This window comes from Pelophylax lessonae, assembly GCF_965119305.1.
Source record: "Pelophylax lessonae genome assembly, chromosome: 4".
NCBI classification, from domain to species: Eukaryota; Metazoa; Chordata; class Amphibia; order Anura; family Ranidae; genus Pelophylax; species Pelophylax lessonae.
The window spans coordinates 528438611-528463840 of NC_138771.1; the positions used below are offsets into that span (position 1 = coordinate 528438611).

Sequence of the window (25230 nt, forward strand, 5' to 3'; positions counted from 1 at the left end):
GAAAGAGGTGAGTGGTTCTAGCAGGAGGGTCCACAATATTTGGTGCCACCCTGAGTCTCAAAGGCGGAGCGCCCTTAAACACCACTGTGGGCCTTTCTCCAACAACAGGAGCCAACACTCTATCATTTTTCAATACATTTCAATGTCGGTTAAAGATTTTCCTGATATCCCGAAATTGGTGAGTGTATGGGGTCACAAAAGCAGTGGTGAATGCTGTATTAGGCTCCCTGTTAGCCCTAGAACCTGCTAGCATGCTTGTTCTATCTAGGCCAGCCACTTCCTGAATCGCTAAATCCAGTTCAGAGTTAGAGTACCCTTTATCTAGGAACCTCCCTTTAAGGACTCGTGCTTGCTGGAAGTAGTCCTCAATTAGGGTGCAATTCCTACGGATCCTTGTAAACTGGCTTTTGGGCACCGACTTAAGCCACGAGGGGTGATGGTAACTGTCGGTCCCAATATAGCCATTACGATCCGTGGCTTTAAAAAAAGTTGTAGTCACCAATTCGCTGCCTTTAACTGTAATGTTGAGGTCGAGGAAGTGAATATTGGATGAACTCGCCTCATGTAGGCGTATCCCAAAGATATTAGTGTTCAAATCCTCAAAAAACTGGGAAAGGGACTCGACGATGCCATTCCAAATGAGGAGCACATTGTCGATGTACCTTTTCCACATCACTAGCTCATCACGTTGGTCCCTAAAGATGAAATCCTCCTCCCACTTTGCCATGAACAAGTTCGCCATGCTAGGGGCGAACTTGGCACCCATGGCAACTCCCCTGGTCTGGAGGTAATAAATACCCCCAAACCAGAAGTAGTTGTGGGTCATGGCAAAGGAGAGGAGTGGGTCCCTCTGTAGGAAGGAAGAAACTGCCTGGTGTCCGTGTTCGTGGGAAATGATAGTGTAGAGGGAGGCAACATCTGCGCAGATGTTGCCTCCCTCTACACTATCATTTCCCACGAGCACGGACACCAGGCAGTTTCTTCCTTCCTACAGAGGGACCCACTGCTCATCCCAGCACAAAGGGAATTGGTCCTAAATCTCCTCTTCTTTGCCATGACCCACAACTACTTCTGGTTTGGGGGTATTTATTACCTCCAGACCAGGGGAGTTGCCATGGGTGCCAAGTTCGCCCCTAGCATGGCGAACTTGTTCATGGCAAAGCGGGAGGAGGATTTCATCTTTAGGGACCAACGTGATGAGCTAGTGATGTGGAAAAGGTACATCGACAATGTGCTCCTCATTTGGAATGGCACCGTCGAGTCCCTTTCCCAGTTTTTTGAGGATTTGAACACTAATATCTTTGGGACAACATGAGGCGAGTTCATCCAATATTCACTTCCTCGACCTCAACATTACAGTTAAAGGTAGCGAATTGGTGACTACAACTTCTTTTAAAGCCACGGATCGTAATGGCTATATTGGGACCGACAGTTACCATCACCCCTCGTGGCTTAAGTCGGTGCCCAAAAGCCAGTTTACAAGGATCCGTAGGAATTGCACCCTAATTGAGGACTACTTCCAGCAAGCACGAGTCCTTAAAGGGAGGTTCCTAGATAAAGGGTACTCTAACTCTGAACTGGATTTAGCGATTCTGGAAGTGGCTGGCCTAGATAGAACAAGCATGCTAGCAGGTTCTAGGGCTAACAGGGAGCCTAATACAGCATTCACCACCGCTTTTGTGACCCCATACACTCACCAATTTCGGGATATCAGGAAAATCTTTAACCGACATTGGAATGTATTGAAAAATGATAGAGTGTTGGCTCCTGTTGTTGGAGAAAGGCCCACAGTGGTGTTTAAGGGCGCTCCGCCTTTGAGACTCAGGGTGGCACCAAATATTGTGGACCCTCCTGCTAGAACCACTCACCTCTTTCCTGAGATAAAAGGGTTCTTCCCTTGTAGGCGATGTGTGGTTTGCAAAGCCAATGCCATAAAGGAACGAAAGGTTCTATCATTTTGTTCCAACGCCACACAGAAAAGTTACCCTATCGACACGTTCATCACATGTACAACAGAGAACGTAGTCTATATGCTGGAATGCCCGTGCGGGTACCAGTACGTGGGCAGGACCACCCGAGCCACGAAAACTAGAGTGAATGAACATCTTGGTAATATCCGTCAAGGTTTTCCGAAACATTCCGTTTCGAGACATTACCTGGAATGTCACCATAAAAAAGCTGCTGGGACTAGGATTATAGCCATTGACAAATTTACCCCACACTGGAGGGGGAGCAATGTGAGGAGGGAGATCTCACGACTTGAGACCAGGTGGATTTTTGACCTGAAGTGTTACACCCCCTTTGGTCTCAACGTGGATTGGGATGTCAACTGCTTTATCAACAACAGCTGATTGGCAGATTGACTCCCTAGACCCTCTTCCACTTGTTGTCTATTGTCTTTTTCTCTCGTGTCCCAGTACCCCCGGCATTGCACCCGCATCCGAGTACAACATCTTGAGTGCACTGCTTGGGAAACTTTTTTCTGTACCCCTAGGTGTAAGACCGTTAAGGAAGTACCACCTTTTTACTGCCAATCTGCTTATCCCATTTTTCCTTCCCTTACTTTGAACAGTTTTGGAGGGTTTGCTGTCCCAGCTGATATATAGATACCACTGGGCAATGTACTAGATTGAGTACTATAGTACTTCATATATACTATGTGACCTTCAATTTATTCAACTTCAATTTATTGCATGCAGATGGGTTTGAATTTTATCATTTGTTATGGTTTGTAACTTATTTAATTTGGTTTTATATATAATGCACTTGTTTTTATTTGTGTTTTTTGTATTTAACCTGGTTGCAAATTTACCTGTTTTTATTATGTAATTACACATTGCATATAAGATCGTTTGTAATGTGGTTGGACCACAATTCCCAATTTGCTGGCTGGATGTTGGTTTATGGTTTGGGGGGACGGTTTGCGATGTGATGGGTCCTTTCTGGCTGGCCTTGGGCGGTCGGAGGACCTCCATCCTCCATTGCTGACTGTCTTCTCTGCCTCTTTCTTGAGCTTCCTACGCCAGGCTTCTGTAAGTTCAGCACCGCCTCACAGCGATGCTGATCGATAAACCGGAAGTGAGTCATCACGCACGCCGCGACCGGAAGTGAGTCATCACGCACCGGAAGCGGAAGTGCGTCATCGCGCACCGGAAGCGGAAGTGCGTCATCACGCACCGGAAGTGACAACATGGCCGCATTCCAAACGATCTGGGGCATCCTATAAAAGCGTGCTGCATGTGGGGGGCTTTTGCCTTTGAAAACGCCTTTGCAGGACGAAACGCGTCAGGTACGCTAGCCCCCATGCAGTCACGCTGTTCCAGCCGCGGCCAATCAATCGATTAACATGCCTGTATCAAGCAGTTACATGTGAGTTTTTTACCTTTCTTTTATTAATAAAAATCCGTACATACTTCACCATGTGCGCCCCCATTTGTATTATTGGAGGTCATCCCCTATGTACACCTGGAGTCCATTGAGGTCTACCGGTTCCATGGTCCTATCCGGATGTTCTGTGGCTGTTCGGAGAGGAATTGGGTTGTCTATTCGTTTCTGGTGACTGACTTCGCACGCCTGTTTGACCTTCCTTAACAGGGGGTCCAACTGTCTGGTAAGGGTACATCCTTTATTGTTTGTGTGATCTCTGCCAAGAAACTCCATTTGCAAGAATTTTGTTGGATCTGTGGCTACATTTTCAGCATTTGAATCCTTTTCCTCCACATGGACTTATGGACATTGGTTCACCTCCTTTCCTTTAGTTAGTTATTCCATTTAGTGGCGCTGTACCATCTTTACATTGTCTTTTTGGTTTGATATACTTTGTACTAGCAGCCTTTTTTAGCTCATTGTTCTTTGTGCGCAGCTTTCTTTCCATCATTATTATTATTACATACATTTTGGAAATGGAAGCAGGTGTCAGTATCTAAATTTGACCTGGTGTTAACAGGATATTAAAAAGTCTTGATCCGGATCCTCCTCTTGATCCGGATCTTCCACTTTTAGGGTCTTGGCCCCTCCCTCCTGCCCTATCTTTCTCTGTACAGTAATTAGATAAATTGCAATTAATTCTTGTTGAAGGTTTTCAGGTAATTGGATGCTTTAGGGTGAGCTAGCCAGGTTCCTCATGCTTTAATGTACCTTGTGGTGGAAAGATTCTTATTTGTCAGCGTCAGTTCATATTGAGCATGTATATTTAGTCTCGATCCATGTATATATTTTGATCTCTTTATTTAGATGGTTGCCCTGAGTTCAACTTTAAATCTTTGCATTTGGTCCCTCTGTAACTATACTCTTGCTCGTCCTTTTAATTATACAATACAGTGGCAACTCTGAAGAAAGAAATGTCATTCTGCAATTAGAAGAGCTGCAGCCATTGTGGATCAGAAAGTGTTAATGGCTGACATGCAGATAAGGAAGAAGTTTATATGTAAATTGCTGCACAATGTTGCTGTATCTTTTTAACAACATCTCGGTGCTGTTTACTACCATCGGCAAGGCAGCCAGACGAGAACCAAGCTATTAAATAAGAATTAATTTAATCAGCCAGCCGCTTCCAACTTTTATGTTCCACACTATTTGCATAGTTTTTGGAAAAGCATTGAAAGCACAAAGATCCACAGCCGTAAATATGAATTTGTTGTGAAAGCAATATGGCTGTATTTTGAAGTTGATTTTTGCTTTTCAACAATGTAGCCCTCTGAAAAGTGATATCTCAAGTTATAGGTGGAGACTGGCTGTCTACAGGCCTGTGTAGAAGGGGTCTGTTTGGGTAGACTGTTTTTGTGTGTTCACTCTCAGTGATGTGCGGAGGCTTTTAAGCAAAGGCAGAGCATGTGTTTGAGCAGTTGTTTACCTGCTGGTCCCAGGGGCTGAGTTCGACTTTTTTCCTGTGACTGAGGAGCTTTTGAAGTAGCAGAACTGGATCTTAATAGAGCCAGCTGCATCGAAAGAAAGAGGTGCAAGGAAAGGAATGTCATACCTCACAAATTAGGCTCAATCACATGGGCACAGAGAGCCATACAACATGAAAAATTAGCTTTTCCTCACTGTTTGTGTACAGCCGCCTGTACAAATCAATGACAGTCTGCTGCTGTACTCTAGTAACTGCAAATCAAAGCATTTACTTGCAAACAGGGATGGATGAGCGGCCCTGAAGGCAAATTGTGCAGGCATGCTCCCTGGCCCGCATAGCCATCTGATGTGGTCCCCGACCTCAAATCTCTGGCAATCCGCACAGCCTCCTGTAGCTCTACTGAATGATGACTGGCTTCCTGCTCTTCTCTTTCCTTCCCAGGGGAGGACTGGGCCAGGGGGCAAGGGGCAATTGCCCCCTGGGCTGATCCATGCCAGTTTTCTGGTGAAGAGAAGTTAAAAAATCCCTGCTGATGACCTAATGAGTGGGGGTTGAAGACAAGGACAGAGCGCAAACCCCCCCCCCCCCAACCGCCCAGCATGGATGGTGTAAAATGTGTCTGAGCAGAGGCCGGTTCCATGCCCCACTTGGGACTCTCCTCCAGCCCTAACCGAGCTGTCCCAGCTCCCCCCAACAGCCCCCTGCTGTCCAGGTCGGGAACCCAGATTCAGCCGGAGAGTACCGCGAGCGGAGCTTCAGCCTGCAATGAGGGTCAGGAGGAGGCCGGGAAGAGGGAGAATGGGAGGGGCCGAATCGCTGCACCATGGGCCTCTAGTTTGTATTTGCCACCTGGGCCAGAAGTTGCCAGTCAGCCCCTGTTCCTTCCTGACAAACACACAAGGAGAGAGGATTCTTTCCTGGATTGGATTACATCTAGTGTAGGGTTGAGCGAACACGGACTGTATTATCCATGTTCGTACTGAATAATTGGATTTTTGTTACCCGAACATGGACCCGAAAACTTTACTGTATATTCGGGTAAAAATCCGTGTTTTTTCATTTTATTTCCGAGTTTTGTATGCATTGGCGCGCTTTTCATGGCGGGCTTTCAACAGCCAATCAACAAGCGTTTAACTGGTGTGCCTTAAGCCATCCCAGCCATGCCTACAAATGTATTAGTAGCTGTGATTGGCCATCTGAAGCATGTGACCAAGTCTTTATAAGTTTGAGACGGAGCACTGCTGCGTCATTCTGCTGTGTTAGTTCAGGGACAGAGCACACATCATACGTGCTGGCTGCTGATTAGGGACAGACAGGCAAAAACCATTTGTGTCCGGATAGAATTGAGGGACAGGTCGGAGTGTGTTAGGCAGGGCGAGTTGTAGGGCATTTTAGGGCATTTTAGGGCGAGGCTGCTGATTTTTAGGGTCAGTGTTCTACAACCGATATTGCTGTGTGGGGGGGGGGTTTGCAGTGACCGATCTTATCAATCCTGTTAGGGAGAGGCTGGAGATAGGCAGGTGTCAGTGGTCCACATCGATTTTGCTGTGTGTGGGGTGCAGTGAACACAATCTTTTTTGCCCACTGAGGAGGAGGGAGAAAAGTCTTTTTCTATCAGTCACTGTGTGCAGCGTTTTTCCTTCAGTGCTGTGCTGTGCTGACTGTGATCATACACTGCTTTGTTCAGTGTTCACATGTGCTATTATTGAGAGATTTCAAAAGTTATACACTTTTTTCTATTCCACTATTCAATATACACCCTTGGGTTAAAAAAATTTAATTGTGGCATAGTCTGTACTAATCTAGTTAAAAATTTAAAAAGGGGAATTTTTTTTTTCCCTCCATAGCCTGCAGCAGAGCTGGTCCACATCGATTTTGCTGTGTGTGGGGTGCAGTGAAAATAATCTTTTTTGCCCACTGAGGAGGAGGGAGAAAAGTATTTTTCTATCAGTCACTGTGTGCAGCATTTTTCCTTCAGTGCTGCTGTGCTGACTGTGATAATACACTGCTGTGTGTGTTCACATGTGCTATTATTGAGTGGTTTCAAAAATCATACACTTTTTTCTATTCCACTATTCAATATACAGCCTTGGGTTAAAAAAATTAAATTGTGGTATAGTCTGTACTAATCTAGTTAAAAATTACACTTAAAAGGGGAATTTTTTTTTTCCCTCCATAGCCTGCAGCAGGGCTGAATGATATAAGACACTGCTGTTCACATGTGCTATTGATAAATCACACCAATTTTATATCATATTTTCTATTCCCCTATTCAATAAAAACCTTTGGGTATAAACAATTAAATTGCGGGATAGTCTGTGTTGGTACGTGTGAGATACACCTTTCCAATTTTTGGGGTGCATCTCATACTTCTGAAGATTTGAGGGTGTTGCCTGTTCCGTACTCCTCCTACTCCTCATCCTGCCTTTAGGGGTACAAAAAATAGTAATTGGGGCCTAGTGTGGTTCTGTACGTGTGAGATACATACACTTTTTTTGATAATTTTTTCTATTCCGCTATTCAATAAAAACCTTTGGGTATAAACAATGAAATTGCGGGATAGTCTGTGTTGGTACGTGTGAGATACACCTTTCCAATTTTTTGGGGTTCATCTCATACTTCTGAAGATTTGAGGGTGCTGCCTGTTCCGTACTCCTCCTACTCCTCATCCTGCCTTTAGGGGTACAAAAAATAGTAATTGGGGCCTAGTCAGGTTCTGTACGTGTGAGATACATACACCTTTTTTTGATAATATTTTCTATTCCGCTATTTAATCTACACCTTTGGGTAAAAACAATTAAATTGCAGGATAGTCTGTGTCGGTACGTGTGAGATACATACACCTTTTGATATCATATTTTCTATTCCGCTATTCAATCTACACCTTTGGGTAAAAACAATTAAATTGCGGGATAGTCTGTGTCGGTACGTGTGAGATACACCTTTCCAATTTTTGGGGCGCATCTCATACTTCTGAAGATTTGAGGGTGCTGCCTATTCCGAACTCCTCCTACTCCTCATCCTGCCTTTGGGGGTACAAAAAATAGTAATTGGGGCCTAGTCAGGTTCTGTACATGTGAGATACATACACCTTTTTTTGATAATATTTTCTATTCCGCTATTTAATCTACACCTTTGGGTAAAAACAATTGAATTGCGGGATAGTCTGTGTCGGTACGTGTGAGATACATACACCTTTTGATATCATATTTTCTATTCCGCTATTTAATCAAAACCTTTGGGTATAAACAATTAAATTGGGGGATAGTCTGTGTCGGTACGTGTTATATAGACCTTTTCAATTTTTGGGGCGCATCTCATACTGCCGAGGATTTGAGGGTGCTTCAGTCTGCCTCCTGCCTGTTCCGAACTCCTCCTACTCCTCATCCTGCCTTTAGGGTACAAAAAATTGTAATCGGGGCCTAGTTTGTGTTTGTACGTTTGTCCTATTCCGCTATTCAATATACACCCTGTTTGAGTGTAAAAAATTAAATTGCGGGATAGTCTGTATCGGTACATGTGAGATACACCTTTTTAAATTTGTTTGGCACATCTCCTTCTACCGCCGAGGATTGCAGGGCGCTTCAGTTTGCCTCCTGTTCCTAACTCCTCCTACTCCACTTCCTCATCCTCTACCGCCTCCTCATCCGGACAGCGTAACACCTTCACCACCAACTTCAGCACGGCCAGGGGTAAACGACAGCAGGCAGTTTTAAAACTTGCCTGTTTGGGGGAAAAACCACACACCGCGCAGGAGTTGTGGAGGAGCATGGAACAGCAGACAAATGAGTGGTTGCTGCCAGCGAGCCTCAAGCCCGGCCTGGTGGTGTGCGATAACGGGCGAAATCTCATAGCAGCTCTGGGCCTAGCCGGTTTGACGCACATCCCTTGCCTGGCGCATGTGCTGAATTTGGTGGTGCAGAGGTTCCTTAAAAACCACCCCTATATGTCAGAGCTGCTGCAGAAAGTGTGGGCCGTCTGTGCGCACTTTCGGCGTTCTCACCCTGCTGCTGCTCGCCTGTCAGCGCTGCAGCATAACTTCGGCCTTCCCGCTCACCGCCTCATATGTGACGTGCCCACAAGGAGGAACTCCACCTTGCACATGCTGGAAAGACTGTGCGAGCAGCAGCAGGCCATAGTGGAGTTTCAGCTGCAGCACGCACGCGTGAGTCGCTCTGCGGAACAGCACCACTTCCCCACCAATAACTGGGCCTCCATGCGAGACCTGTGTGCCTTGTTGCGCTGTTTTGAGTACTCCACCAACATGGCCAGTGCCGATGACGCCGTTGTCAGCTTAACTATCCCACTTCTATGCCTCCTTGAAAAAACTATTCGGGCGATGATGGAAGAGGATGTGGCACAGGATGAGGAGGAGGAGGAGGAGGATGAAGAGGTAACATTTCCAAGGCTTTCAGGGCAGTCATTCACAAGGGGCTCCGAGGGTGGGTTCCTGCACACACAAACGCCAGGGACACAATTGTCCAGCAGGGGAACAGGTCTGGAGGATGAGGAGGATGAGGAGGAGGAGCTGGAGGAGGAGATGGAACCATGTTCACAGCAGGGTGGCACCCAGGCCAGCTCTTGGCCATCACTGGTGCGTGGCTGGGGGGATACAGAGGACACAGACGATACACCTCCCACAGAGAACAGCCTTTCATTGCCTCTGGGCAGCCTGGCACACATGAGCGATTACATGCTGCAGTGTCTCCACAACGACCGCCGAGTTTCCCACATTCTAACTTGTGCTGATTACTGGGTGGCCACGCTGCTGGATCCCCGTTACAAGGACAACGTACCGTCCTTAATTCACTCACTGGAGCGCGATCGCAAGATGTGCGAGTACAAGCGCACGCTGGTAGACGCGATGCTGCTGGCATTCCCACCTGACAGCGGGGCCACAGTGGAAGCACAAGGCAGAGGAGGAGGAGGAGGAGGAAGAGGTCGCCAACGCAACCAGGGCACCGCCAGCACCTAAGAAGGCAGGGTTAGCATGGCCGAAATGTGGAAAAGCTTTGTCAGCACGCCACAACAAACAGCAGCACCAGCAGCTCATATGGAACGTCTTAGCAGGAGGCAGCATTTCACCAACATGGTGGAGCATTATGTGTGCACACACCTAGACGTACTGAATGACGGGTCTGCCCCCTTCAACTTCTGGGTCTCCAAGTTGGGCACATGGCCTGAGCTTGCCCTTTACGCCTTGGAGGTGCTGGCGTGCCCTGCAGCCAGTGTATTATCTGAACGGGTATTTAGCACGGCTGGGGGCGTTATCACAGACAAGCGCAGCCGCCTGTCCAGAGACAATGTGGACAAGCTCACGTTCATTAAAATGAACCAGGCATGGATCCCACTGGACTTTTCCGTACCTTGTGCAGAATAGCGATGGATACCGACCTTACCCAGCCATTGTTCTATTTTTGCTCTTTCTCACTCTTTTGGGGTGTACCCTCATTTAAAATTTCTGAAAAAAAGCAGTGTTGGCTACCTCGTCCTCCTCAGGGCCAGATTAACATAGGGGCTATTGGAGCTGTAGCTCCAGGCCCCTACCTTAATATAGGCCCCGGGTTGGCCATATTCACTGTTACCGCTCTTCTGTCACTTGTAAACACAGAAGTCTGGCTTCTATGCTCGCTTCCCCAGGCAGCTCCCTCAGAACCTCCCCACACAGCACGAAGGCCGGACAAGGAGGGACAGTTGCCGATGCATGGATGTGTTTATGGGCTTCAGAGACAGCATCCCATGTTGAATTAGGCATGCATGGCTGCACCCTTCCTCCTCTGGGTGCATGCCAAGGCACGGCCCTTAAGGCCCTTCAAAATCCTCAGCACCAAGCCCATGATGCTCTTAATCCGGCCCTGGTCCTCCTCCACCGCCGCTTCCACCTACACCGCCCATAGGTGTGCACAGCCTATTGCATTAGGGTGTGCACCCCAAAGTTTAAATACACATGCATGTGTTTGCCTACATGTACATGGCCCCGATACATTACTCTTCCTGCTGGCAAAGAGAAATAGAGCAGAGCAGGTCCGAGGGAGATCTTTCCCATCTCCTCACTGGCAAACAGAGCGTTAATGCTATGTGCCCTAGGTGATTAGGGTGTGCCCAGGTACACCCGGCACACCCTGTGCACACGCCTATGACACCGCCACATCCACCACCACCTCAACCTCCCTCCTACTCCATATGGGCCTCGTCCTTCAGAGATGAAGAACATTGTTTTATTTTTCTGTTTTTTTTTTGTTGTTTTAAGTTATTTCCCTATCCACATTTGTTTGCAGAGCACTTGCCATGCTCTTAACTACGCTTTGCTGCCATTTGCAGCACTCTAGCCCTTTCCATTGGTGTTTTAGAGCCATTTTAGTGCCTGAAAGTTCGGGTCCCCATTGACTTCAATGGGGTTCGGTGTCCTGGAAAAGTTCGGCAAAAGTCCGGGACACGGCCTCTGACTTTTTTTTTAAGTTCGGCCGAACCCACCGAACACGGACATCCAGGTGTCCGCTCAACTCTAATCTAGTGGCATCCATGCAGGTGTTCTGAGGGTGGATTCTGAGAGTGCATTATGTGTCATTTTATCTTTGCTTAATAAAGACGTTTATTGCACTACTAGGACATGCACTTCCCTGGTCTATTGTTTTTTGTTTAGATTGTCCACAGTCCTTGTTTTGGCAATTGGAGGGATGGCTGCAAAGACTCTAATATAGTGAGGATTGCACTGGTTTGGAGTGCAAGAGTGGGATTAATGGTGATCTGGTAATTAAAAAAAAAAAAACGTTTTTGGGATTAAACAGTGGGTAAACATCCAGCAGGGATTGGACCTAAAAATAATTATCCTGATTATTGTTTAAAGTGTAAGTCCACCCTAAAACTAAAATCCCTGCATCTATAAACCTCCGTGATCCAACCCGCAACCTATCTAGCCCTGTAAAGAAAAAATCAGTATACTTACCTTTTTTGAAACCGATCTGATCCTGTCTCCATTGGTGGAAGCTCAGCAGAGGACACAACCGACAACGGCTGTGAAATGAATGGGGAGTGATGTTAGTATGGGGCTTCCGCTGTCAGATGTGTCCTCCGCACCTGCCTCCACAGCGTAGCCGCAGCTGGCAGCTCAGCGTGGGATCGATGCGGCTTTGATCAGCTTCAAAAAAGGTATGTATACTGATTTTTTCTTTACAGAAAAAATCAGGTTAGTGTTAGATCATGGAGGTCTATAGATGCAGGGATTTTAGTGTTAGGGTGGACTTCTACTTTAAAATCTTTAATATAAAAATGTGAAATTCTCAACCATTTCATTTCACTTTGACCCACGGCCGGTTACCAAATCACTTAGATGACCCTCACTCTTCAAAAGGTTGAGTACCCCTGGCACATATTTTCCCTGTATACAAGTAAACACAAGATGTGCAACCACAGCCTGTTTTTGATTGTGTTTGTATGCAATCATCTGGCACTCCCAGGCACAGAGATCTACTCCTTTTTTATGGTGTGTGGCTCTCTCTGCTCATGTGAAAGGCTGTTAAATTGTAAATTTAGAATGGCACCCCACACTGAGTTGCTGTGTGAGCACCACAAAGCGCAATGTCATGTGTTCTGCACTAGGGTAAAATAAAAATCATGTCCATTTTTCCGCACATTTAAAGCGATCTTAAAACAAAAAAGAAAAAGTATTATTTTTCTTTATTTTCACCTGGTAATCTGGCCAGTAACACTTTTCTGTCTTAGTGTGTATCCAGATAGAGGAGCCAAAGAGACACCTTTGAGGAGCAGCATTGTCAGTCTGGGGAGAGGATAGTGTTTGACTAACAGATGTAAAAGGACTTGACTAACAAATGAAGCCAAATTCCTCCTAACACTGTTTAATCAGTTACATCAACCATTTCTTTTTCTCTTTTTTTTGAATAAAGAATTTATATAAATGAATAAAAGCTGACTATTGTAAACACAACCGTCAGTGTTAATTGGTTTGTCTGAAACTTCTAAATGCCACTTTTGCTGGAAAGTGTGGTCTATTAAAAGAAGTTGGGGAGGTATGGGATTCGAAAAAAAAAAAAAAACAGTCATAGTTAACTACCTGGCTGCAGCACTGATTGCAGCTGCCCCCCCACTGCTTTTAAGACCCAGAACTGAGTCCCCAGTCCTCAGCCAACAGAGAGCCAGTGGCTATCAATCAGCAGCTGTCTGCTCTAACTCACTGGAGCTCTTGGCTGTGCAGGGCTGGGAGAGGCTGGCTCAGGCTCTCGGCACCTAGCTGCCAGTCCAGGCTTCTGGGTGGAACCCGACCACATGTTCAGGATATTTTCAGAGCCTGGACTGGGTCTGAGATGTCAGCCAACAGCGGGCTTTAGCCTGCTGTCAGCTGAGAATGGGAGAAGTATAGCCAAATGAGCTTTAAGAATTTAAGAATTGTTAAGGTGCAATTTAATAGAAAATACCAAAAAAAGAGGTTTGAGGGTAAAGGACTAGTCACCAATATCTTATATGAATAAAGCCAGCACACGAAAATTCTTCTTCCAAGTAAAATGCTTTATTCCAACATGGATAGCGGTGACAACATGACAAATGCTGACGCATTTTGGCTTTACGCCTTCCAATATACACCTTCCAATATCGTCTCTCTGCAGCTGGTCTCTCCCCATTATTGAGGTGGCTATCTTGGTAAAGCTGCCGGGGCTTTGTTTCCTCATGTCAGAGCCTCCAGCGAGTAAATAGCACTGTAGTAACTTCACCAAATCTATTTCCAAATCTCCTGAGACTAGCAGTCGGAGGCACCAGATCTACGACGCAGATATAAAGTTATGAGGTTGCACGTGTATGCCCAAGCACCCTCACACACCAGAAGTGCACTACTATTTTTAGGAGCAATTCCAGACAAAAGGTACATTTTTCAGTGTACTGCTTGGGCATGAATAATGTTTTTAAACATTTCCTATAATATAGCAAATCTTCAGTTCAGTTTAATTTCAAAGTGGTTGATAAACCTCAGACATGAAATAGTAACAAAGAATATCCCTCTATAATGTGTAATTGTTTCAATAAAGAGCACCAAGTGTCATTTCTGTCTACTGCTTCGTTCCTCTGCTATCTGCATTAGTCACTTTGATAAATGTTCCTGACCCCAGAAGATAAAAAGGTGACGGGACAGAGCTCAAGCACACAGCTTGTGATTGACTGCTTGTGATTGACAGGTCCCTTCCTTCCTTCCTTCCAATCAGCTGTCAGAGCTCTCCACACTGAGCTCTGCAGAGTGTACCTTTAGTTCTTCATACACTTTTTTCTGACAGCACAAACAAGCTTTATAAATTCTGGACTTTAAACAGATGTAGAGAAGAGATGACTGCAGACCAACAGATACAATTTATGTAAGAGCATTTGTTTAATCTCTGTGTATCACTTGAGGCCAGTCAGTTCACTGGGTATATGTAAGGGTTCACAAGATGTTCGGCCATCCCATTCAAAATATGCTGGCGATAACACATTCGTGTAAACAAACCTTAAAAGTTTGGAACTAATTGGTGTTTGTGTGGCTACATATACTGTATATAAAAAAATCATAAAAATATGAACACTACACATTAAAGATAACTAGACATTTGCCCAGCTCCTCTGAATGCCTTTCTCCTGGCAGGAAAAACACAGCTTAAAAAACAGCCTGAAGTTGTGTTTCGCAAACCTGTTTACGTGTTTTAGGCACGTTTACACATGTTTAGGCTTGTCAAGCGTCTTTTCTGTTCAAACGCTCCCCTTCTGAATGCGCAAATGATGGGTGTTTTTCAGTCTCTAAAAGCCTGTAAAGGCTTAGGTTTGCATTGACACATAGGCTACCAAACAGGGGCGTTTAGAGGCGGAGAAAAAAAACGCAAAACGCCCTTTAAAGGGCAATCATTTAATAATGTGAACTGTCTCAAGATACGTTATAATTTCCTTTTAAAACTGGTGAAAAAACATTTTTTTTTGTTTCTCCTGTCAGATGGAACACATTCTCTGCACTAAGATCAACGCACACTTGAAGGATGTGTTTAAATCTGTTCAGTCACATGACCCTAAAGGTTCAGGGATCATCCGCAAAGATCAATTGAAGAGAGTCCTTCAGACATACTGCCCGTCTTTGTCAGATGACCACTATAATATGTATGCCATTTTTCTTCCTTTTCTGTTTTTTATTATTATCATTGCAACTGTTATCTAACCAAAAGTACTGTATGTGGGCATCCTTTTATTTGTTAAGCACTGCTTAAACTGTTGGTGCTATAAAATCCTGTATATTATAATAATAATAATCCCTCTAAAGTTTTTGTTTAAGTATGCAAATTAATTTTACACCATTGTAAGCTTCCAACCACTTTGTGCTAGAACCTTTTCTGTTCCAGCGTGACTGTGTCATCTATCTGTTTTTTAGTTGATATACTTTTTTTTTTTTTATCTCTTGTCAGAATTTGTGACCAGTATGGGAATAGCTCTTCCGAGGGCATTGCCTACATGGAACTGCTGCACAATATCGGAGTCTCTGTCTCATGTGCTGATGACATCAATGGTGTGAGCACTGACATCCTAGACAGAAATCAATACCAGGAGGAGCTAAGACAGTCTGATCATTCTGACAGGTAACAACTACTATATTAGCATGAGCTAAAAAAGTAAAATCACCAAATAATGTGAAACATGACTTTTGGGGAGATTTGAAGGGGTTTCCTCAGACATAAAGCACAACTAGATTGCTACACCAATGAAGAAAATGGGACACACTGTCATCAAAGCTAGACAGCTTTATTGATGGACAGCACACACTGCATCCTTCCACCTTAGGTCTGCCCACTAACGCGTTTCACCCACCCAGACTTTATCTTTACTCATTTAGACTGGGCACCCTCATGTATGACACTGGTGGACACAGCCAAAGTGGTCAAGAGGAGCAAGTCAAACATATATGGTGCACAGATTTGAAAAAGAAAAAAAATCAAATATGTATACACTATATTGCCAAAAGTATTGGGACGCCTGCCTTTACATGCACATGAACTTTAATAGCATCCCAGTCTTCATGGACCTTGCTTTGTGTGCTGGTGCGCAGTCATGTTGGAACAGGAAGGGCCAACCCCGAACTGTTCCCACAAAGTTAGGTGCATGAAATTGTCCAAAACGTCTTGATATGCTGACAACTTAAGAGTTCCCTTCACTGGAACTAAGGTGCCAAGCCCAACCCCTGAAAAACAACCCCACACCATAATCCCCCCTCCACCAAATGATTTGGACCAGTACACAAAACAAGGTCCATTAAGACATTGATGAGCGAGTTTGGGGTGGAATATTTTGCATTTCATTTGGAAATCAAGGTCCCGGAGTCTGGAGGAAGAGTTGAGGGACACTGAATCTAAGTTGCATGAGGTTCAGTGTGCAGTTTCCACAGTCAGTGATGATTTGGGGAGCCATGTCATCTCCTGGTGTTGGTCCACTGTGTTTTATCAAGTCCAAAGTCAGCGCAGCCCTCTACCAGGAAATTCTAGAGCACTTCATGCTTCCCTCTGCTGACCATTTTTATGGAGATGCTGAATTAATTTTCCAGCAGGACTTGGCACCTGCCCACACTAACAAAATTACCAATACCTGGTTTAATGATCATGGTATCACTGTGGTTGATTGGCCAGCAAACTCGCCTGACCTAAACTCTATAGAAAATCTGTGGGGTATTATCAAGTAGAAGATGAGAGACACCAGACCCAACAATGCAGATGAGCTGAAAGCAACTATCAAAGAAACCTGGGCTTCCAAAACACTTCAGCAGTGCCACAGGCTGATCGCCTTCATGCCAGTAATTCATGGAAAAGGAGCCCTGACTAAGTATTGGGTGCATGCTATACTGTACATGGACATACTTTTCAGTAAGCCAACATTTCTGTATAAAAAATCCTTTTTTAATTGGTCTTATGTAATATTGTAATTTTCTGAGATACTGGTTTTTGGGGTTTCACTAGCTGTAAGCCATAATCATCAAAATTAAAGGAAAGAAAAGTTTGAAATATATCACTCTGTGTGTAACGCGTCTTTATAAAATAAATGACTTTCACTTTTGGAATTGAATTACTGAAACAAATAAACTTTTTGATGATATTCTAATTTTATGAGATGCACCTGTAGTTTATTTGAGGAAAGTGACATATAGTTTTTGAGACCGAATAGAGGAGAGTTTCCAGTAAGGAAGTGAGGGCTCTGGGCTTCAACAAAATTGCAGCCTCCAGCAAGAAGAAACTGGAACAATGCTGGAGGCACTTTAAAGCAAACACTAATTTTAGTAGCATAATTATTAATGTGGACTGTATGTTGTTTTGTTAAAGAACTTCAATTGTTATCAAGCTGTTACGGGTAAAGATCCGCTTTAACAAAAACTAAAATATCTGATTAGGGTAGCTTCCCTTTAAAAATACTGTAGTTTTAAAAAAAGCGTGCATTCCTCCATACCATCCCTAGTCAAGCAGCCTATTGTTGGCTGAAAAATGTATCTTGCCTATATATGCTACATTTCCCTTTGATATGCCCCTAGCATTTGAAATGTACTTTTAGTGAAGCAATTGTTTAACATGCGCCTTTCCCCTCTCTTGGAAGAATGAGGGGGATTGAAAACCAAGCCAGCAATTTATTGAGGACATTTACTGTGGACGAGGTGATCGACAAGCTGAAACAATGTATGTCAAAGAACGGATTTACCATCAAGGAAAGCTTTCTAGCCTGCAACAGGCATCCAGATGGAAAAGTCTCTAAGAAAGATTTCAGAAAGGTAAGAGAAGTTTTCCACTGCACTAATGTGAATGCATCGTCAAGGCAAGACGCTAGTTTCTGTAAGGCAGTGGTGGGCTGGTTGCAAACAAACTAAAGATTTCCCAGCATACTTACCAGCCAGCCTGCAAAACAACCAAATTGGTTCTGTCTAACAGTTTGCGTTAATAACAGAGGGTTTTGTTTGCAGACATGTGCAAAAACATGCGTAAGCTGCAATGCCCATGACAAGTGACTTCTGAATATACTGCGATCCTAACTCTTAATTTCCAGAGCCTCTATAGTACATATAGCAATGGATAGGTTAAGGGCAGGTGTGCCTGGAGGGAGCCCACCCCTCCTTAAAGGCACAGGGATGCATGTGATGCCTAGCAATAGCACAATGGGAGTGCACCCCTGCACCCAAATCAACCAACTGTACAAAAACACTTTTTTTTTTTTGTACAGTCATGGGCTGGTTCCAGCATATGAGGTAGAAAAGCCAAGTATTAAGATTTACAAACTGTGATAACATTTTTATTAATTTGTTTAAAATTTTTGCCAACTCTAGGTATTTGTGATTACATTCAGATAGAGGGAACTGAATAGAGTGCAGAGGAATCAGTGGACTCTTCAACTTCATCAGTAAAGTTCAACAAACATCAAACCATTCTTCTTTTTTATGTCTGGTGCTCTTTAGGCTTGAGTAGCTCTATACATAAAGCAGACAGCATGCTGCTACCAAAAACTCATACTAGTATTAGTTTTCTCTTAAAGAGGAAGTAAACCCTCCTCTGACACTTTTACCTAGGTAAGCCTATGATAAATCTTACCTATAGGTACTGTAAATATCTCCTAAACCTGCACCGTTTAGGAGATATTTACCTTAAATGCAGCCCGTGACGTCACTGGCGCATGCGCTCTGAAGGAACGGCCGCTGGTGCCGTTCCTTCAGAGTCCCGTACCGTGACCGTCGGCTCCCGCGCGTGTGCACGGGAGTGACGTCACCGTGGCTCCGGCCAATCAGATGGCCGGATGCCGCGATCCCGGAAGACGGACGACTGAACATGTCGCCCGTCATACAGGTGAGTGAGCGGCACTGCGGGGGCTCGCTGTAAGGTAAGTATTTCATAATGAGTTAGTATGCGATGCATACAAGCTCATTATGTGTTTGTCTTTCAGGTTGTAAAAAAAAAAAAAAAAAGTTAAACAAGTTTACAACCTCTTTAACCCCTTCTGGACAGGAAGGATTTGCCCCCTTAATGACCAGGCCATATTTTGCGTTTCGGAACTGCGTTATTTTAACGGACAATTGCGCGGTCATTCGACGCTGTAGCTAAATACAATTGATGTCCTTTTTTTTCCACAAATAGAGCTTTCTTTTGGTGGTATTTAATCACCTGTGCTATTTTTATTTTTTGCGCTAAAAAAAAAAGCGACAATTCTGAAAAAAAAAAAAAACAATATTTTTCACATTCTGCTATTTTAATTCATTCCCTAAAAAAAAGTTAAAATCTAAATTTTTTAACATTTTAGGCCAATTTGTTTTCTGCTACATATTTTTGGTAAAAAAAATCGCAATAAGCGTATTTTGATTGGTTTACGCAAAAGTTATTGTGTCTACTATCTACGGGAAGGATTTATGTAATTTTATTGTTTTATTTTTTTTTTTACTAGTGTAGCAGGTTTTCCAGGCTTGTGGCCTGATGTGGGTCTGCCATCGGTGCCGGTTACCCCTCCAGCCCTTGTGAGTTGCAGCCCTGGGTGTGAGCACTGAGACATTGACAACTCCGGCATCTTTGTTTTGTGGTTTTATTGTACTTAAGGGGATGGGAGAAGGGAATGAGTGGGATACTCCTTTAGGCTCAACTAGATGCAATTGTGGGACTTTTCTGGCAAAAACGCCTATTAGTGCTTTCTTGACGCCAGCTGACGCTAGCCAACGCTTTCTGACGCTTGAACACTTGTAATTACTGAAACTGTGGTGGATCCTCGACTTTAGTCCAGAAGATCCAGGACTGTAGAACTGCTTGACATGTAACACTACAATAGCTCAGAGTCACTGAATGGCTCCCTCCAGCACTGCACTGGCTGAGAAACTCATTGTAAGTTCCTGTACTGCTGCAGCTCTCAACTGGCACACTTCACACGGTGCACTATCACTTCAGGGCCCAAATCACAGGCGCCCCCTTTACACTTTTAAGCTCTTCAGGGTCCACTGACTATGTACCCCCTCTGTCACTTCAGGGTCCTCAACCTAGGTACCCCTTTTCACCACTAGCTGGCACTGAATCCCCGAACCTCTTCCGGAGTGGTCCCCTCTAACTTCAGATAGACCCCCAGGGACAATCCTCAGTACTCACGACCTGTGTAGGCTTTCCTGGTACTGAACCCCTCTGACTCTCCACAGGTTCTCGGCACACCGGATCCCCTCAGCTTAGCTCAGCACTCTCTGGATCTTCAGGCAGCACTCCGAGATCCTCCTCCTCAGACAGGAGGGGAGACAGCCGCTCTCTCCGTCCTGGGACTCTGCTCCCGCCAAAGACATTGTGTCGTGTGCCACCCCCAAACTTATACCCACTCCCAGAATCCGTTGCAGCACAATCTGCCTTCTGGGGTAGTTACAAGCCTGGATGTGTCCCCTGATTGGGTTTCCTCCACCGCCCTATTAGAAGCCTCTCACAGGAGCCAGTGGGGAGACTCCCCCTTCAGCAGGCACACCTGGAAACCATGACACCCTGACTAATAAATTACAGCCCTGCTGTTAGACAGACAAGGCCCACTATACCTTTACCTAGCACCTGTAGGGTGCTACACTAGTAATGGCAGTGATCTGTGATTTTTTGCGGGACTGCGACATTGTGGCTGACAGATCGGACCCCTGACAGACATTTTTGACACTTTTGGGGAGACCAGTGACATTACAACAGTAATCAGTGCTAAAAATATGCACTGTTACTGTAATAATGACACTGGCAGGGAAGGGGTTACCATTGTGGGTGATCAAGGGGTTAAATAGGAGCCTAAGGGATTGATTATAACTGTGGGGGGGCGTGGCTTGTAAAATGACCATAGAGACCTGTGATCCTATATAGAAGGATCATAGGGGCTCTATGATCATTCCAGAGAGAGGAACGGTCAGCTGTGTTTACAACAGCTGACCGTTCTTCTCTCTCAGTGGGGAAGGATCGCGGGTGTCAGGCGGCAATCAGAGCCACTTGCCCTGTGCATAGGCTTCCCCACTGAGGAGCGGGGGCGGGAGGGTGCCTGCGGCGGCACATGCTCGCCCCCTAGCTGCCTGTGCGCGACCGGCGTATACCTACGGCAGTTTGCACAGGAGCGGCTGCCTTCGGCAGTATAACTGCGGCGAACAGTCGTAAAGTGGTTAAAGGAGATGTATGGCTTTATTTACAATTATACTTTAACTGATAGTAAATAATCGCACTGATAAATAGCAAATGAACATATAGTTAAAAATGTCCAAACATGTGACACAGCCTGTGCCTAAAAAGTCCAAATAGGATAGTCCAAAGTACAAAAGAGATCCAATCTAAAGTGCAATAGAGGAAATAAGTCCACCACCATAGATCACTCCTTCCGCCGTTAATGTGGCATGCAGAAATTGTGCTATGCGCTTACCAGATATAGTAAGGAAATCAGCATCGTATGTAATAAAAGGACATCAATGGACACATCCCAATGCAGAGTTCCTTCTCCTGAAAGATCGTTCAGTGGACAAAGACCCGCAGTATCCAGCAAAAAACACCAGCCGCCTCACTCAACAATGTTGCTTGCAAAGACCTCTTCCCAACACATCTTAAGTTCGGCTCAGTTCAAGTTTCAGTTTCCTCTGTTGTGAATCAATATATGTCTTGTCCTGGGTACTGGGCAATTTCTCTGCTCCTTATCTCATTGGAGATCAGTTTGATCACCACCCTGGTGTGATTTTTCTGTGACTTGATGTCAGCAGACCAGGAGCATAAAACAATCGGTAATCTTTCTGGATAATGAGTGCAGGTGATTGCAGCACGGCTGGAAGCGGGCACGGCTCCGTCCTCCAAACCGGACTGCTGGACTGCGGGTGACGTCACAAACTCCTCCTTCCCTCCGTACGTGTTACATTCCTGGGGGCAGGACTTCTTCGCTGAGATAAGGAGCAGAGAAATTGCCCAGTGATGTCCTTTTATTACATACGATGCTGATTTCCTTACTATATCTGGTAAGCGCATAGCACAATTTCTGCATGCCACATTAACGGCGGAAGGAGTGATCTATGGTGGTGGATTCATTTCCTCTATTGCACTTTAGATTGGATCTCTTTTGTACTTTGGACTATCCTATTTGGACTTTTTAGGCACAGGCTGTGTCACATGTTTGGACATTTTTAACTATATGTTCATTTGCTATTTATCAGTGCGATTATTTACTATCAGTTATAGCGCAGCTTTTCTATACCATCCCTATTTATAGTGTTTTTCCCACTACAGCTGCTGCTCATTTTTTTGGGTTTAGCGCGGTTATTTACATTTGTACAATTATACTTACCTAGGTGGGTCTGATGCCGCATCTATCCCCCGGTGCCTCTACACTGAGAACCGAGCGATCGAACACCGCTGATCACTCAGTTCTGACAGCTCCCAAGTAGAGAGCTGCTGACTGTCAGTGAGCAGCTCTCTGCTCTGCCCCCTCCTCGCTCACTGGAGTGGAAGTGCAGTCGCTTAAAATTTGAGGGAAAGCTCTGAAATGAGGGGAAGCTCTGCTAATTTCTATCATCCAATTATGTGCAAGAAAAAATGCTGTTTTTATTTTCCTTGCATGTCCCCCTCAGATCTACAGCAACTGCACTTCCAAGTGCGCTTGTAGTGCACAGTGGATTTGCCTTTAGTAAATAAAACCCTAATGTCATTGATAACAGCCAGCACAAGCAGAGAGTGTAGGAAGTTATTAGCTAACCAGTTTGCTGGCAAGATGAGCAGATATTTTATTGAATTTATCACACAAATATAATTAAATGCTTGCATATTATTATTATTATACAGACCAAAAGGAACCAAAACAGAGAAGAAGTTCATTGTTAGGGTTTAGATATTATAAGAGATAGCAGCCATCCATTCATCCTAACCAGCTAATAGATGGAGTCCTGTGCAGCAGTACAGTCTGTACAAACGCTATCTGGGAATCCAATGAATCTCTATCAATACTTTTCTGATGGCAAGGCCCTTTGAAATCCCTGCTGCCAATTTTAGTAACTTTACTGACACGTGCTGGAGATTCATATACTTCCTAATACACCAAATTCAAATATAATTACCTCCAGTTTGTAGATATTGAAACTGGAGGTAATTAGGACCAACTCTAACTTGGCATATGGAGGGAGATGTACTAAAACTGGTGTACACAGAATTTGGTATAGCTGTGCATAGTAACCTGTCAACTTCTAGGCTTAATTGGCAAAGCTTAAACTGTTACTAAACCCACAACAGTAAAATCAGTCAATATGCAGTAAAGCATGCTTAATACTCACTGTGGAATCTAAGAGGTTAATCCTCTGCATTGTGTAAAAATGCTGTTTAAGCCTGACTTCTCAGATCCTCCCCTTCCATTACTGTCCCCAATCCATCTGCTGTTAGAACAGAGCATTGGAGGCACTCTGCACATGCTTAGTTTGGTGTGTATTGCTAGAGAGTTTTTTTTTTGGGAGGGTGCATGTGATCAGCACAGGGCCAATCAGCACTGTCCAGACAGAGGGTCAGGGGTCATACAGCCTCATAGCACAGTCAGAGGAGAATGAAAACTCCTTCTACAAGCTTTAACCAGTGCTAAGCCGGACACTGATAGAAGTCACAAGACTGCTATATACTGCTGATGAGAAAAGGTATTTAGCAGTTCATATTTACTAAAATAATTGCATTTCCATGTTCTGTGTACTGTGGGAGGCCAGGTATAGGCAATGCAGGGTCCTGGGTTTAGTACCAATTTAAAATTGAACAAGCTAAAGTTAGAATCTGATTGTCTACTGTATTATACACAGCTGCACCAGATTCTGTGTGCACTCATTTTAGTAAATCTCACCCACAGAGACAGCCAAAGTGCCCGCCTCCGTATGCTATGTAGCAGAGTGGCATATTTGCCACTACAGCTCCCTCCCAAACCACGGCAGCCTCCTAGCAGCCAGTGGCACTAGAGTGAACTCAGCCTGTTGGGGAATCTAGGACACTAGGTCCCCGTCAGGTTCACTCTAATTAACAGCAAGCAGTAAAAGATTCCATAGCCAAAAGCAGGCTGTCTATTGGCTAAAGATCCACCCAATGCCTACTGTCATTTACAAGTGGAGTGGACCTGATGGGGAACTAGTGAATCCCCATCCCGTCTGTGTGACAGCTGCATCGGCAGGAAGAAGTGCAGATGTACCGAGGCCAAAGTATTTGTATGACTACCCCAGCCTCAGTGTGCCTTTACATGCAGTACCCCAGATTCATGTAGCTGTTTACAAAAGGTAAATGAACCCATCACCCACACAGACATTTGTCATGTAGAGACCCATTGAAATTCTAGGAGTGTCTTAGATACTCATTATGAATTACCCCATATGTCTGCCCTTGATGTATGTTATCAGTCGTGTGGGGACCCCATTCTTCTCGGTGCAGGACCCTGAAATGTCAACTCACACCTCTAAATGTGCTCTGGGTGGATCATTTGATATCATTTTGCAACAGTCAATCAAAACTTGCTGGAAACTGGAAAAAAATAAGTGTTTGATTCTTTCATCCCAGTCTAATTCTCAATGGCGTATCATCTGTCACATCCGTTTAATGATGACATGTTACATAATAGCGATTACAGGTTGACTCGGGGCTCGCACTGATAAAAAGGCTCATTCGGTTGTGCTGCGAGACTTCTTAGCACAATGAGAACAGTGTCAAGTTGTTAATGAGAGATTTTTCAGTCTGTTAACACCTCCCGGAGCCCCACTAGCCAGAAATCATCCTCGTTACACACTTCGCAATTAACACATATGCCGGAGACATATAGAAAGGTATCAATGACTGCTTTTCTGTGTTAGATGGCAGTGCTGTCCAAAAAAGGAAAGCATTTTTCCCCAATTACTGCTGAAATACAGTACCGTGTTATAGAGAATGTTCTGTTTACTGTGTTTTCCTATTCTGTATCTAGACACCAAAGCTTTAATGATCACTTAAAGGACTGCAAAGCACATATGCATTATATAAAGAAAGCTGTTTTTTATCTGGAATACAGTTTTACAGTAATTGCTATATTTAGCGAAAGTCATTTTTGATGAGACTTTTTCATTTTAATGATACTTTTTACATATCTGTAATATTTATATGTAAAGTTTTTTTTTTTTTTTTTAAAGCCTATTCAAACCCAAGAACGCAAATGTAATATATTGCAGAATCCCAGTCTTTAGATTAAGTAGCCTCATTCTTTTTTGTCTGTCTTTTATTCCTTTTTGTTTTCACCTGGTGATTCTGACCGTCATAGGGTTACAACTTTCCCTTACTATACTGTTTCTATGTTGGAGCAGCTTCTTCATAATGTAGGGAGGCGGTGTTCTGTAGTCCACAGAGATAGATCAGAACAATTTAACTGGTAGCAGCACAGACAGCGAG

General features: G+C 44.4%; 1 protein-coding gene across 1 annotated transcript in view; it reads left to right on the forward strand.

The window, feature by feature from the left end:
• The window catches only part of EFCAB6 (EF-hand calcium binding domain 6), a gene marked incomplete at its 5' end in the record, with an annotated part of 240295 nt that overhangs the window by 131538 nt on the left and 83527 nt on the right, over positions 1–25230 (forward strand). Inside the window, 3 exons of the mRNA XM_082254131.1 lie at positions 14820–14980; positions 15283–15453; positions 17450–17621. Coding sequence (XP_082110257.1) covers positions 14820–14980; positions 15283–15453; positions 17450–17621 — 504 coding nt within the window. The remainder of the gene's footprint in view (positions 1–14819; positions 14981–15282; positions 15454–17449; positions 17622–25230) is intronic.